At 56.2% G+C, this 12933-nt stretch overlaps 5 protein-coding genes across 8 annotated transcripts; 2 read left to right on the top strand and 3 right to left on the bottom strand.

The window, feature by feature from the left end:
* Window positions 1–913: 913 nt before the first annotated feature.
* Window positions 914–2959, top strand: H310_12148 (hypothetical protein). Its single transcript, XM_008879129.1, has 9 exons — window positions 914–1004; window positions 1059–1211; window positions 1274–1391; window positions 1438–1511; window positions 1574–1672; window positions 1724–1843; window positions 1887–1931; window positions 1979–2052; window positions 2109–2959. The coding sequence occupies exons 1-9, from the start codon at window positions 936–938 to the stop codon at window positions 2896–2898; spliced, it is 1542 nt and encodes a 513-aa protein (XP_008877351.1). The 5' UTR covers window positions 914–935; the 3' UTR covers window positions 2899–2959.
* Window positions 2960–3033: 74 nt separating this feature from the next.
* On the bottom strand, window positions 3034–3793 carry H310_12147 (hypothetical protein). The gene is made up of 2 exons (XM_008879128.1): window positions 3373–3793; window positions 3034–3321 (listed from the first exon to the last, which is right to left on the bottom strand). Exons 1-2 carry the CDS (start codon window positions 3749–3751, stop codon window positions 3095–3097), a joined length of 606 nt encoding a protein of 201 aa, XP_008877350.1. The 5' UTR covers window positions 3752–3793; the 3' UTR covers window positions 3034–3094.
* A 695-nt stretch (window positions 3794–4488) lies between these two features.
* Window positions 4489–6328, top strand: H310_12146. 2 transcript variants are annotated; one of them, XM_008879127.1, is made up of 7 exons: window positions 4489–4600; window positions 4722–4829; window positions 4877–4935; window positions 4989–5286; window positions 5351–5500; window positions 5691–5821; window positions 5916–6328. In XM_008879127.1, the coding sequence occupies exons 1-7, from the start codon at window positions 4523–4525 to the stop codon at window positions 6253–6255; spliced, it is 1164 nt and encodes a 387-aa protein (XP_008877349.1). In that variant the 5' UTR covers window positions 4489–4522; the 3' UTR covers window positions 6256–6328. The 2 variants fall into 2 exon arrangements, with proteins under 2 accessions (XP_008877349.1, XP_008877348.1); XM_008879126.1 differs by having other exon boundaries at window positions 4489–4829.
* An 895-nt stretch (window positions 6329–7223) lies between these two features.
* Window positions 7224–9919, bottom strand: H310_12145. Of its 2 annotated transcripts, XM_008879124.1 has the most exons (2): window positions 9682–9919; window positions 7224–9636 (listed from the first exon to the last, which is right to left on the bottom strand). In XM_008879124.1, the coding sequence occupies exons 1-2, from the start codon at window positions 9878–9880 to the stop codon at window positions 7310–7312; spliced, it is 2526 nt and encodes an 841-aa protein (XP_008877346.1). In that variant the 5' UTR covers window positions 9881–9919; the 3' UTR covers window positions 7224–7309. The 2 variants fall into 2 exon arrangements, with proteins under 2 accessions (XP_008877346.1, XP_008877347.1); XM_008879125.1 differs by having other exon boundaries at window positions 7224–9919.
* A 273-nt stretch (window positions 9920–10192) lies between these two features.
* Window positions 10193–12196, bottom strand: H310_12144. Of its 2 annotated transcripts, XM_008879123.1 has the most exons (9): window positions 12021–12196; window positions 11836–11977; window positions 11654–11783; window positions 11425–11595; window positions 11265–11381; window positions 11116–11207; window positions 10957–11062; window positions 10756–10899; window positions 10193–10703 (listed from the first exon to the last, which is right to left on the bottom strand). In XM_008879123.1, the coding sequence occupies exons 1-9, from the start codon at window positions 12121–12123 to the stop codon at window positions 10647–10649; spliced, it is 1062 nt and encodes a 353-aa protein (XP_008877345.1). In that variant the 5' UTR covers window positions 12124–12196; the 3' UTR covers window positions 10193–10646. The 2 variants fall into 2 exon arrangements, with proteins under 2 accessions (XP_008877345.1, XP_008877344.1); XM_008879122.1 differs by having other exon boundaries at window positions 10193–10899.
* Between the last annotated feature and the right edge of the window lie 737 nt (window positions 12197–12933).

Genomic DNA, 12933 nt, shown 5'->3' with positions numbered 1-12933 from the left:
CATTGGGGTGCAACTCAATGTGAGCGCTCCAACAATAAACATCTTGGAATGAGCTCCAAGTTAGCCTCATTCGATCGATATTGGAGTTGCAAGGATCAGGCTTGTCTAGAGTATACTCAGGTCAAGTTGGATCTAAATTCATGAACAAAGGCTCGTTTTGGGATTTCTATGGAGATGTCGAATGACAAATGTCAGACGGATATTTATTGTTTGATATTTTGTCCAATCATGTCGGTCGAAGCTATTCCAGTCCCACCCGAATCTCGTTGAAGTTCGGATGTGGCGGGTGGTGGGTCGACATCTAAGCAGCGTATCAGGTCGGTGTGTTGATCGGGTTGTTGTGATCCATCCACTTAACAACGAACTTGCACTTTTCGATTGGGAGCACCACGACCAACTGCATACAGGAATGTAGCGAGCTGTGGCTTTCTTTGTCACGGTTTGCCTTGACGCCAATGCGTAATTGCCCGGAAGCGTATCAAGGTGGGAACGGAACGTGCTGTAGATGCATTTCCATACGGAGTGCCTTGCGGAATCGGCAGGATTCCCACGGAGCAGCTGATGTATCCGACAAAGCAAACGTATGATATGGCTCCTTGGCAACATGGTTGTCAGGTCATCACGCACCACATCCAACATGTAGCTGTATTGGAAGTGCCGCCGTCGTTGCCAAGGGCGCGTTGTCCGATTCAAACATGGCGCCCGGACATTCCTTTTCCCAACACCATGTTGCGGCGACCATGTCTAAATATAGTGTGAACTGTTGCCAGATGTCATTTTCACCATTCCATTTTGCAAAAATAGCGGATTTTTGGGCCCAAAACGGGAAAAATCCGCCAAAAAATGACATTTTTCCAGCTGGTGCCAGACAGGCTCCGTGTTTTGACACGCATGACGACGAACACAACGCAACTTTCTCCAGAATTATCGATTCGATGGCGCCACTGGCCGAGCCCGCGGGAGTCTTTGTGCCGCTCCCTACGCCGTATGCGTCTGTGGCAACAGTAAAACAATTCCTCCTCGTCATTCTCCTTGCAGGACAACAACCCATCGAGTAGGAAAGCCGGAAGGGCATCCCACCTGCCCACCGCGCGTCCGTTTACCTGTACCTGTGCTGCGAGAGCGTGATCACCCCGACGTTCGTCGAAGCGTCATACGGAGCTGCGATGGCGCAAGTGTTTCATTCCGGCGTTCCCATCGCCCTGACGCATGTACGTGGGAGGCATGCCGCGACTCGCGTCGTGGCAACTCACACGTTGGTGTTCTCGTCCAGCACACGACCTACTTTGGTGGGTGTGTCGAGCTCGCGCCGTTCGACTTGACCCCGCCGCAAGTCGAGTCGTTCCATCGGCTTTGCATCCTGTTTAAAAATCTCAGCGGGATCAACTATTGTACGCGACCGTTGGCGCCGCCACCACTTGACCAAATCTGGCATAGGTCCCTACCTCGTCCATTTGATTCCGCTCCTTCTCACGCAAGCGTCGGAAGCAGCCACGTTCGTCGCCGTCTCGGTACACGTGGCGACGTTCGGAATGACTGGCATGGCGCTGATACGGACGATCGATTAATGTAGAATCTGCTGAAGGCACACCAGGCGCCAGGACCGCCCTCGACGTACAGGAAACTTCCCGCCAGCGCGATGGCTGACATGACCCTCGTTCGCTTTTTCAAAGTACGTGCCAGGCAGGTATTACCGCGGTCGTGGACGTCGGTTGCCACGTAGGGGATTCTCAAGTGGCGGTACTCGAAAATCGCGACGGCACTGCACAACTGCCAAGCCGACAGCGACGAGATTTTCACCACCTTGTTTCATCAGTTCTTTGTCGGGTTCTTTCCCATGCCTGTACGCGGCGTACCGTCGATGCAGCCGCATGACACGAGCGTAGGTTGTGCATCGCGTCGTGGACAGCTACTTGGCCGATGGACCGAAGGTGTGCTTCTCAACGCGTCGACGTCGAACCCGTCCAATGTGATGTAGATCTTGTGCCGCGTTCTCTTGGCCGTGTTTAAGTTCACCAGGCACGAAATGGTCCACTGCACAGCGACCGGCGAGTACGGCGACGCAATCGTGTCCGTCCAGGTGATCTCACGAAGGAGGGCGTGTGTAGGGCGTGGTGGGCAGTGCTCCATGCGCTTGTCAACGGCCCGTCCTTTGACTTTGACGCGATGTTTGCCGCCGCGTACCGTCGCTGGTACGGCTACCTCTTCAAGAAAGCCAACATCGAAGCCATGCACAAGTTGCTGGAAAAGCAAACGTCCGTGCATGTTGAGACAGCCAACCATGCACACCACAACGATGGTCACTACCACATGCCCCTCCTCATTGCACCGCGATCCCGGTCGGGACGGCTTCTGGACCCTTGCCGCGATACCGTCGTGCCGACGTGGCTTCCGCCGGCCTTGCAAATGAAGCACCTGAGTCTGGTGTACACGGCAGAAGTCGACGGTCGCGGCCTCGAGCGGCTGTACACGCATTGCGAAGCAGCCGAGTCGCCAGAGATGCTCCTGCTTGTCGAAGAGCTCGCAACGTCCAGCATCATTGGCGTGTTTGTGTCGCAGCCGCTGCAAATCCAGCCGACGTTTTTCGGCGACCACCGGTGCTTTCCGTTTGTGTTGGCCCCGACCCCCCATGTCTTCAAACAAGCCACGTCCCCGACGCACCACGACACCACGACGCCCCCCGCTGCTACAGTGCTCAAGTACATGCTGTGCCTGCCAACCATGATGTCGTTTGGCGTGTGTGCGTCGTCAAGTGCGGCGGCGCTCGAACTAGACGAAGACCTCATGCGTGGCAAGAGCGATGAAAGCGATTTGTTCCAGAGCCCCCCGCTCGTCGGGACCACCACCGCCGAGTTCGACGTTGGCGGTGTCGAAGTGTATGCGTTCTCGTTGGACTAAGCACGGCCGTCGACAGGCGATAAGGACTCGGTGTATATGGGAGTCGTGGTTTGCCGATCGATTGTCGTGGAGGTTTCGTTCAGTTGCTTGAATGCTCCATCGCATCCCCGCGGAGCACATTCTGCTGTAGCGTACGGAAGATGCCACACGTTGGTTTGGGCGGCGACTTGCCATAAATATCATCGATCACGCCAAGCTACACGACGAGGGGCCAAACTCGCAGGAGGTGGGACCTTGCTGGCTTGCTTTTTGTGGACGCACCAACGGGCGATACCAGGTCGCGTGGTGAAACTTTGGGGATCTCAGCCGGCCGAAGGGCGTCGTCGACCGCTTTGCGAAGCAGAGGCAATGGTACGTTTGTGGTCTGGAGCGGGTTCGTCGGAAGGGCTTTCATGCGCCGAGGAGATGTCAAGCGCCAGCGGTCTAGAGTACACGACGATGAATTCAGCAAATAGAATTCATGCAGAATGGCACCTTCGACGGTTTGACGACGCGGGGAAGTGTTGGCTACGTCTTTGCTAGGCGACGTGAATGTGATCGTCGGAGTCGGTGGATCTGGCGCGGAATGGCGCTGTTTCGACGTTTGGACGACGACGACAATGCGTTGCACGCCAGACGGGGGCGTAGATATGCCATCGTCAAACGAGAGCTTCCGGCGGTGCGGTCGCTTCTTCTCCCGCATGCGCCTCCTACCCCCGCTAGCATCCCTTGCCTTGGGTTTCGACCAATCCAGAGTAAACCGTTCGAGCTGGTCCATCTCGTCATACCCTGCTTGATGGTCGCCGTCGGGCGCATTGCTCCAACCGGACAGTTCGTCGATGTCGTGGTCGCGGTGACGGTGACTGCGTGGCATCGATGCTCCTGGGGCGGCCGCGGCAACGTCGTGCTAATTTTGGCGCGATTGATCCTGCATATGTTGTAAGTTCAAAAGATGTCGCGCGATCTAATTGGTCAAAATAGTTTCCAAGAGTGCACACTGACTGGCACGACAACAAGATTACACTGCGATTGCAAACTTTTGACCAATCCAAATTTATCCTGAACAAAATACAGATACCCAATGGGTATACTTGTAATTGGAAAATATTGGCCAATCAAATCAATCCAAAGTTGGCCATCCATCGACAATAGGCATCTCACCATGCCCCACAGCGGCTCTCGTCGCCAGTGAGGTAGCCCGCGAACCACAACGCAAACCTCGAGGTCACGACACTGGCGCTGCTTGGTTTAGATCACTCGATTCAAAAGTGGAACTGGAGCCCTGTCGACTGTGGCCGGTGACGATCAGCCTGTGGCGGTTCGCGTGTGGCACCCCGCTGGACTTGACGAGTCCATTCATGCCCCAGAGTGAGGGTCTAGGCCCTTTCACATAATTCACCACCGTCCGCAAACGGCATGCGTGCTGCATGCATCGCGCCGACGCCGCATCGCGTCCGTCGCTCTCCCTCGCCATCCTTTCTCGAGTCTCGTATACAATTCCCACGAAATATCCTATCCCCGATGCTATAAACATGTCGAATATCTTGTTTTTTGTATGTAATAATGAAACCGATAGAAATATTTTTATTGGGAGAGGCGGTTGACTCGGCAATTGATTCTCCGTGTGATTTCGTCAAACAACGCCATGGCCGCCGCCGTTGCCGCGCAAGTCGAATGGCCGACATCCGCCGAGGACTACCAGATCATTGAGAAAGTTGGCCAGGTATGAGATTGCATGCGTATCTTTGGAAGTGCACGACTCCTCTGTGGGAGGAAGATGGACTGACACGAGCGATGGATGACAACGTGCGATTCAACCCCGTGTCCGTCGCAACTGTGTGTAGGGCGCGTTTGCCAAGGTCATGAAAGCGTACTGTCGGCCAAAAGATCAGTACGTCGCGATCAAGATCATGGATCTCGAAAAGATCACGACAAGCTTCGAAGACATCCGGGTAGCGACTCCCATGAAGGTGTCCTGTGGATGCTAACGATTGTCCAGGCGGAAGTGCAGACGATGAAAATGACAAACCACCCCAACGTGCTCAAGTGTTATTGCAGGTGATGCGGTCATCGTCCTTGTTTACTCGGACGTGATGAGTTGCTCGTCGTAGCTTTGTGTACAAGGACCAGTTGTGGCTTGTCATGCAACTCATGAACAAAGGATCGTGCTTGCATGCTATGAACATCCTCAAGAAGAAGGGGTACGGCGAAGGCATGAAGGAGGAGCTGTGCGCGGTGATCCTTCGAGAAACGCTGCAAGGCCTGCAGTACTTCCACGAAAACGGGCAAATCCACCGCGACATCAAGGCCGGGAACATTCTTCTGGACGGCGGCGGCAACGTGTTGATCGCCGACTTTGGCGTGTCGGGTTGGATGATGGAAGGCGGGGACCGTCGCAAGAATCGCCAGGTATCGCCTTTGCCAACTCATCTGTGATGAGTCGGACCAAACTATCACGCGGCTTCTGTCGCAGACATTTGTCGGAACGCCATGCTGGATGGCCCCCGAAGTGATGGAGCAAGTGCGCGGCTACGACTACAAGGCTGACATTTGGTCTTTTGGGATCACGGCGCTCGAGCTAGCAAAGGGATATGCCCCGTACGCCCGCTATCAACCCATGAAGGTACATGGAAGCGGCATATGCAACTTGAGTGCATGATGGGTGTGGCGTGATGGTCTGAATCGCGTCGTCGAGCGCCCCAATGCCACCACGAGCTCGGCATGGAAGCGTGAGATGTTGCCTAGACCATGGATGGGATGCATGCGAGAGCTCGTTCTCTCGGTCGCAATTGCGCTCACTTGTTGATCGGTAGGTGCTCCTTCTGACGCTGCAAGAAGACCCCCCGAGCTTGCGGTCGTACGAAGACGATGGCTCGGGACATCAATTTTCCCGTCATTTCAAGGACATGGTCCGACTCTGTTTGCAAAAGGACCCAGCCAAACGGTACGTCTCGAATGCTTTGAATCTCCCACGCTTGCTTGCACGATGCTGCAGCCGTCGAGTTCCATGCACGTCACGGAGAGTTCGTGCCCCGTAGTCCCACGACGTCGACGCTGCTCAAACACAATTTCTTCAAAAAGGCCGAGAGCGCGGCGTACTTGGCGGCGGAACTCACGACCAAGATTGACGACATTGGCGAAACATCGATGAACACGCAGCCGATGCTGCCTGGGATGGGGCCGCTGTATGCGTCCAAGGAAAGCGATGGCACAAAGGAAGTCAAAGTGTACGTGCCAGGGACGACCTGGGTGTTTGAGGAGCCCAAGGCCGACGAGACGCCGCAAACGGCCGCTGCCGCCGCCGACGAAATGGATGAGTTCGAGCGGCAGTTTGCACTTGCCAGCGGTGGGGAGTCGGTTCGCAAGCCCCTGCAGTAGGCAAATCCATAGCACCCAAACTATCGGGACTTGAACAGGTGAATCCATGTCGTGGTGAGTCTCGTTGGTATGCGTCGCATGGCCGGCGACCCACAACGGGTCTCAGTCCGGCTTCATGCGCTTACTAGTATTGGAAGATTTGTCGCGACAGTCGACCGCCGACGCGTGCCACGTTTATTATGGTGTGACCTGCATCGACGGGCGAAAGGGAGGCGGGGGGCGCACGGGTCTGCGATGCCCCCGCCGTCTCCCTCGCATGTCGCTTTCATATGGGGCTTACTTGACACTGCAGATCCACCGTACTTTGGACAAAAGCAGCAACGCCGCAAGCACCGTTCGTCTACTCGAATTCGGGCGTGCCTTCCTCTCTACGAATGCAGTCGAATTGCCAAGTGACTGTCATCGGCCTCAACGCTGTGTCCAGTCAATTTGGTGGACCAGCGATGCATCTATATATTCATCTATTTTAGAATAAATGTTCATGTTTGTCCATTGCTTTGCTTCATTCTTACCCACGGATAAATGAATCGTTTTCGTGCCTTGCGCTCCATTGTCCAAATTAACAGTGTACATGCCATATCTGATCGAATATATCAGAGGCATCATGTATTAAATCACTTGAGCCATTCAAACCTACACATGTGCAAAGCACCGCCATCTCAACATTCTTCTCCCGACCTCCGCTGCGGTGGGCGACGGCTTCTGCTCGTGGCGCAGGAATACTATGTGTCATCTCGATGTCCTAATTCGACCATCATGTCCTGAAAACATCAGAGGTTGCCAATTGTCGTAACGGTGCCAAAAGTCCTAATAGGGCACACAGTCCTAAATGTATCTGAGCCATGAGTGTCGCTCGTACGACAGACTTGACATGTGAGTGCGGTGGCATCTTGCGAGGATTCTAGCGGAGAAGCTCACGGACCGCCTGGAGCTGCTTCAGGTCTCGTGCCGCCAATGCCCCGTTCGACTGTCTGGCACGATTCATAGATATATATATATTTAAATTCAGAGATGGACCTAGGGGGATTCTATCGAGTGGTGTGGAGGGGAAAGGTTACACGACGTCATCTCGTCGGGGCGCAGTTGGAGGCGCGTGCGGCTTCTGGCCGCATGCGCTTTTGCACCCGTCGACCACGAGCATCGCGCTGGAATTGGAAGCGACATACATGGATCGGGACACGGGCGGGATCGCGACCGTCACCAGTGCCAGCACCAACAGTGCAAACGATGCAACAAACCCGACCAGCGACACGGGCACCTTGACGACGACGTAGTACCCGACGCGACCGAGGAGCGCCGAGCTGTCGGCAAGACGCTTGAGCGGGGCATGAGGCTCGTTGGGTGGACTCAACGAGTTGGCCAAATACAAATCCAAATCCGCCGCGCCGTCCGCGAGATGGAGGATTGGACGGCCAGCCCACATGAACGGGAGCAGCATAACGTGAAGCACCATGAAGAGAAGGCCAAGGGGGAGACTGACGAAGGAATATGTGCATGGGCCAACGACAAAGCGCTCCTTCCACGACAACGCACCCGACGAACGCTCTGTCGGTTTGTTCGTCGGCGTCTGCACTGTGGCGTACGTGCTTGCGACCACCGGCGCGTCGAACTGGCCAGTCGACACGCGGGAGTTGCCATCGACGGCCGGGTCCGATGGAGTGGTCAAGTCTTCGATCGGTTCGCCGGGGGCCGACCACAAAATGTCCTTCTCCAAGTCCAGCTCCACAAGCAGCGCAACGTCGCTGTCGCTGGCGGCCCACGCAGACAACTTGGACGACGGGGCCGACGCGGTAGGCGATGCCTCAAACACATTCGACCCGGCGCGCTCCATGCGCTGGTTTTGGACGACGAGGATCTTGAGCTTTTTCTTCTCGGGCACGCCAATCTGCATGTCGCGCGAGTCGTCCTTGCGCTGCTTCTGGCGCAGCAGCGTGCGCGTCGACTGGATGTCAAACAAGTTGGAGTCCGTGGACGCGACCTTGGTGTACTCGACGCCTCCGTCGCGGCTGCAAAACACTTCGACGTGCACGCAGTACTGCAAGTCGTCGTCGTCGGTGTCGTCATGGAGGCGGCGTTTCTTGGGAAGTTCGCCGTCAAACTTCCACACTTCGGGCAAAAAGTACACGGTCGTGTCGGTAGACGTGGTGTCACTTGTTGTGCCGCGCACCCACGTCGCCGCTTGGAGATCTTGTACTTGAGAGGACGTGAGGACCGATGGGAGTGCGAGTGGCTGCAACTTGCGCTGGCACCGCGCCAACACGACCACGTTCGACGGCAACGTTCCAGAATGAAACAGCTTGGCTTTGACCGGCGCGCGGCACACGCCCTTGCCTGTATGCTCGAGGCCGTTCATCTTGGCCTCAAAGTAGTTGCCGTGCTCGCGGCAGTACGGAAAGCACTGCAAGTTCTTGCGATCGTTTCGAAAGTACTTGCGCAAAAAGTACGTCTCCATCTTCACGGACAGTGCGCTGCTGTCGGTGGCACAGACGAGGGAGTGCTCGTTGGACACCGAAGGGACTTGGGACGAGCTGCCGCCATTGTCCAAGCTGCCTTGGAACGAGCCAAACAGGTTGGACGATGCCGGGGCGTTCAGGATGGCGCTCAGGACCTCGTCGTCCGGCAGAGACGACGACGTGTGCAGCATCATGACTGCCGGGGTCACCGACGTCGGTTCGTTCTTGATGTTCAACTCTTGATCGAAGTACGACGACGGCAGCAAGTCCGCCGGCTCGTCTTTGAGCAAGTCAGCCAGGGTCTGCTCGTCCAGGTTGTCGGATTCATGGGGGCAGTAAGCAGACACTGGCGTTGGGGCAGGGAGGTGAGGGCACGCAGTGGCCCCGCCGCCATTGGTAGATGGTGTCGCGGCAAGATAGAGCGGCGGAATGTCGACCACGGACGTGCTCGCGCCAGTGCACTGGCACTCCTTCATCGTCCACGGCAGCCCAAGGGAGTTGGTGTATTTATCGCACGTCGGGCAAAAGTTGGCGTATTTGAGGTACTTGTCCGAGACGTGGAGCTTCAAGTACTCGTCGTACTTGCGCGCAGCTTCTTCTTCGGACTTGCACGTGTTGACGATGCGCTTGGAGCTGTACTTGGCACCCCACGCGGTCTTGCTCGTGCGAGTCACGCCGCGAAACATGGACGTCTTGCCGTTGGTCATCATGCCGTCGTTGATCGTACGCTTGGACGCGGTCGACGTGTCGGAGGTGGGGCTCCACTTACCCCCATGCTGGTGGTCGTCAGTACTCAAGTTGGACGCATACCCCGATTCTTCAGAGGTGTAGCCTGTGAGGGACGGAGATGGGGAGTCGGGGTATGCTCGTGCGTCAGCGATGGCGCCGGCAAGTTTCAGATCGCTTTCGTTCTTGGTGAATGTGATTCCTGGAACACCGCTCATCAGTCGCCATCCGCACCCAAGACCCGTACCGTCAAAGAAGTTGGGGTCGTAGTCGAACTCGTCCAGCTCTTCAAGGGAGTCAAGCTCCAACTGGCTCGAGTTTGGCATGGCGTATGTGATGTGCGGTGCCTGCTCCATCGTCGCCGCGTCTTCTTGTGTCACTCGGGAGATGGCGCTTCCACCTGTCCAGCAGCGAAAACGAGAGAAGTGGGGCGGACGACATACCATACTTTAATGAAGCCAAAATTGGGAATTCGTCGGCGCAAACGTCGATCCGAATCCCTTGCCATGGAATCTGTTTTGTTCCCACGATTCCTGCACAAATCAACGGCGTTCTTCACTGGCAGCATGCACATGAAACATCGCGCGCGCGAGGTAGCATCCATCCTTCGTTTGTTGTGTTTTGGCCGCAGCGACCTCTCTTGGCAGCCATACTTGCGCGAGGTTGTCCCGCCGTTTCGTCGTCCGTTGTTGTCACCTCTCCGTATGACACAGGTCCTGCCTGGCTTGATTCGTCGGTAAAACGCCAAAATCTGGTATTTTGTGAATACATCGATTTATTGCTAGAATGTACTGGTCCTTTTAAATGCTAGGAACGTTAAATCGATGGTTTCGGCAACGCTTCTGCAAATTATTAGCGCATAAACAACGTGGACAGGATCAGGAGGAGATCCAAGAGTCGTGCCGCGGGGATGCCGCGCGATCGGTTTGCCATCACGAGCGCGGACCAGCATCTTCTTTGTGGGTCTATCTCATTGCACAGGTGAACATCCTCCGTTGCGAGTTGGAGGCACCCATGCTGAGTCCCTCTCCTATTCGTCTTACCGATGACTCAACTTGATGCCAGCACGACGTTGCCGGTCCGTGCGATTCAACGAAGTGCCTGCATGTTCCGGGGGAGCCCTGACCACGTCTGCAGCGAACGAAAGACTTGAAAGGATGCAATATAGGATGTTATGTGTACATTGCGCTCGTTCGACTCGGTGTCGTGCGCTCAATTCAACGCCATGAAGTTTTGCTTGGCGATCGACTGCTCCGGCGGGACCGCGCCCTACGCATTCCCCCCCTGTCACGACACACGAGCATCAAGTACACGATCGCACCGTTCGGTTGTGGCCGTAGACACCTCGCAAGTCGCCAATCAAGCCAGACAAGCCTTTGGTCTCGTAGGGAAAGAACAGCGACTTCTTGTCCACGTTTTGCGCCATGTTGAGGAACATCGCCATATAGCGCTGGGAGATGACATACTACGTCGACCCGCCGCCGCCATGACGACGTGTTCACGTGCAAGATGGCATGCGCACCTCCGTTTGGGAAGCGCCATCGGCCTCGAACGCCGCCGAGATCAACTCGAGCGACTTTCGTTCCGCCCGGGCCAACTCGACCTTGGCCCCCGCCAACCCTTCGGACCTACATGCATCCGTCAGTCGATCCGTACCCTACCGCCCACCATGCACGCCTACGTCTTGCGAGTCGATTCTTGCTCCGCCACACCCATGTTGTACTTCTGGAGCTTGGTACCTTCAGACAATAGGCGCATCGCCGCTTTCTTGCCCTACGTCGATATTCGCACATCCGTTCCTTCCTGCATGCACGACGATTCGTGACAAACCTCGGCCTGGATAAAGTCCGCGCGACGCGAGCGCTCGGCAATCATTTGGCGCTTCATGGCGTCGGCGATCGTCGTGCCTTGCTTCGGAAGCATGTCGAGCACCTCCATGCGCTCCACCTGGACCGACTCAATTTGGTACAGAAGGCGGCACACGACGTACCACCAACCCCCACTGCGCGAACCGCTCGCCAAAACTCTTTTTTATGTAGGCGTTGATGGTGCTCTGGGACGCCAATGCTTCCGTGAACGTCATATTCCCAAACACTTCCTTGAGCTGCGTCTGCGCGACGTTGGCAATCGCCATGTTCAGGTCGTCCACTTCGTACACAGCCTACGGGGCAAACACCCCTCGCCGCGTGAATCCGACAGCGGCATGAGAGGGACTGTACCTTCTTGATGTCGACGATGCGGTAGAACATGACCGAGTGCACGTCCAAGAGGATCGTGTCGCGAGTGTACACTTCTTGCGCGGGGAAGACAAAGATGCTTTCGCGCAAGTCGATGCGGTAGCTCGACGCACTGCAGGATCGTCAACCACACGACACGATGGCTCGACGAAACGACAACGTACTCGCGCGTTTCCAGGTGGCCGTTGAGTCCCGCGACGACCTTCTTCCACATGAAGCTGCGTGGGCTGTCGACGAACGGCACGACAAAGTGGATGCCCGAGTCAAGCACCTTTTGCACCTTGCCGAAGCGTTCAATGACAATGCCTTGGGCAACGTCGTGAACCGACGTCAAGCGCAACCACCCTACCTTCGGCTTGCTGCACGACGTAAATCGAGTTGTACAGCAGGATCAGCGCGATCGCGATGACAATGCCAACGGCAATGAGCCCCGCGGCCACCGAGTCTGCCATCTTGGCGGAAGCAAAATGGCCAACGTTGCCGATTGTTCGCTGGGTTGGGGCTCCTGGGAGCACTGGGGCAGGGAATTCCGGATACTTATGCGGATATGCCACCAGAATGGCGGTGGATCTTGACCGACACTCGGCATTCGCACGCGCCACAGGAGCCGCTGGTGTACGTACACCTGCGGTCAAGGCATGCGGTCAGCAGAGGGCCGCTCGATGGACGTCGATGAAAGCGCGCTCAGCGCTTGTGCATCGTTCATATCGGGTGCTTTGCCTGAAGTGGCTGCTATTGAAGGATCCACATGACGTTTGCGACAATGAGTCCTGGTTCCTCCGCCCAACCGCAAGGCGGATGAATTCGCTGTCGCCTCGATGACGCGCGAATAGTACACTCTGGACAGGTACTGCAGGCTGTGATTATCGTGGACACCATGGCCACTGGTGTCCGCACCTTGTGCGATTCGTGTCATCCTTCCCATGGAACGACGTCTCTTGTTCAGTGTCAGCAAGAATTGCCGTGCCAACGCCACTCAGCAAAGCCACCCTTACATGTACCTACACCACCGCCGCGTTCAATCTTTCGCGATCTCAACAACGCCGCATGGGCATCAGAAACTTTACTAGGCGCGGACGCATTGTCGCATTTCCAGCACCATCCACATGCCACATTGTCGTTGCTGTCCTTCGTGGCATTGGCTCAGCCAACACTCGAACACAGCTCTTTGCAGCTCCGTGGACGCCGCGGTCGAGCGGCCCCGCCCCATGGATCGCCACTTGTGCCCACGCCGTTGGTGGCGATCGACTTGCCGTGTAGGG

The sequence above is a fragment of the Aphanomyces invadans genome (assembly GCF_000520115.1).
Source record: "Aphanomyces invadans strain NJM9701 unplaced genomic scaffold supercont1.36, whole genome shotgun sequence".
Classification (NCBI taxonomy): Eukaryota; Oomycota; class Saprolegniomycetes; order Saprolegniales; family Verrucalvaceae; genus Aphanomyces; species Aphanomyces invadans.
The sequence above is the reverse complement of the archived record's forward strand: the minus strand, read 5'-3'. Positions and strand labels throughout refer to the sequence as shown.

Excerpts from the sequence above, each read along its gene's own strand:
- H310_12148 (XM_008879129.1), top strand. The coding sequence starts at position 936 with ATGGCGCCACTGGCCGAGCCCGCGGGAGTCTTTGTGCCGCTCCCTACG. Across the intron at positions 1,512-1,573 it reads CCACGTTCGTCGCCGTCTCG|AATCTGCTGAAGGCACACCA; the intron begins GTACACGTGGCG and ends CGATTAATGTAG. Across the intron at positions 1,673-1,723 it reads CCCTCGTTCGCTTTTTCAAA|GGGATTCTCAAGTGGCGGTA; the intron begins GTACGTGCCAGG and ends GTTGCCACGTAG.
- H310_12147 (XM_008879128.1), bottom strand. The coding sequence starts at position 3,751 with ATGCCACGCAGTCACCGTCACCGCGACCACGACATCGACGAACTGTCC. Across the intron at positions 3,322-3,372 it reads GCGTCGTCAAACCGTCGAAG|ACCGCTGGCGCTTGACATCT; the intron begins GTGCCATTCTGC and ends CGTGTACTCTAG.
- H310_12146 (XM_008879127.1), top strand. The coding sequence starts at position 4,523 with ATGGCCGCCGCCGTTGCCGCGCAAGTCGAATGGCCGACATCCGCCGAG. Across the intron at positions 4,830-4,876 it reads CAAGCTTCGAAGACATCCGG|GCGGAAGTGCAGACGATGAA; the intron begins GTAGCGACTCCC and ends ACGATTGTCCAG. Across the intron at positions 4,936-4,988 it reads GTGCTCAAGTGTTATTGCAG|CTTTGTGTACAAGGACCAGT; the intron begins GTGATGCGGTCA and ends TGCTCGTCGTAG.
- H310_12145 (XM_008879125.1), bottom strand. The coding sequence starts at position 9,880 with ATGGTATGTCGTCCGCCCCACTTCTCTCGTTTTCGCTGCTGGACAGGT.
- H310_12144 (XM_008879123.1), bottom strand. The coding sequence starts at position 12,123 with ATGGCAGACTCGGTGGCCGCGGGGCTCATTGCCGTTGGCATTGTCATC. Across the intron at positions 11,063-11,115 it reads CAAGAATCGACTCGCAAGAC|GTCCGAAGGGTTGGCGGGGG; the intron begins GTAGGCGTGCAT and ends GGATGCATGTAG. Across the intron at positions 10,704-10,755 it reads TCTACGGCCACAACCGAACG|GGCGCGGTCCCGCCGGAGCA; the intron begins GTGCGATCGTGT and ends GGGAATGCGTAG.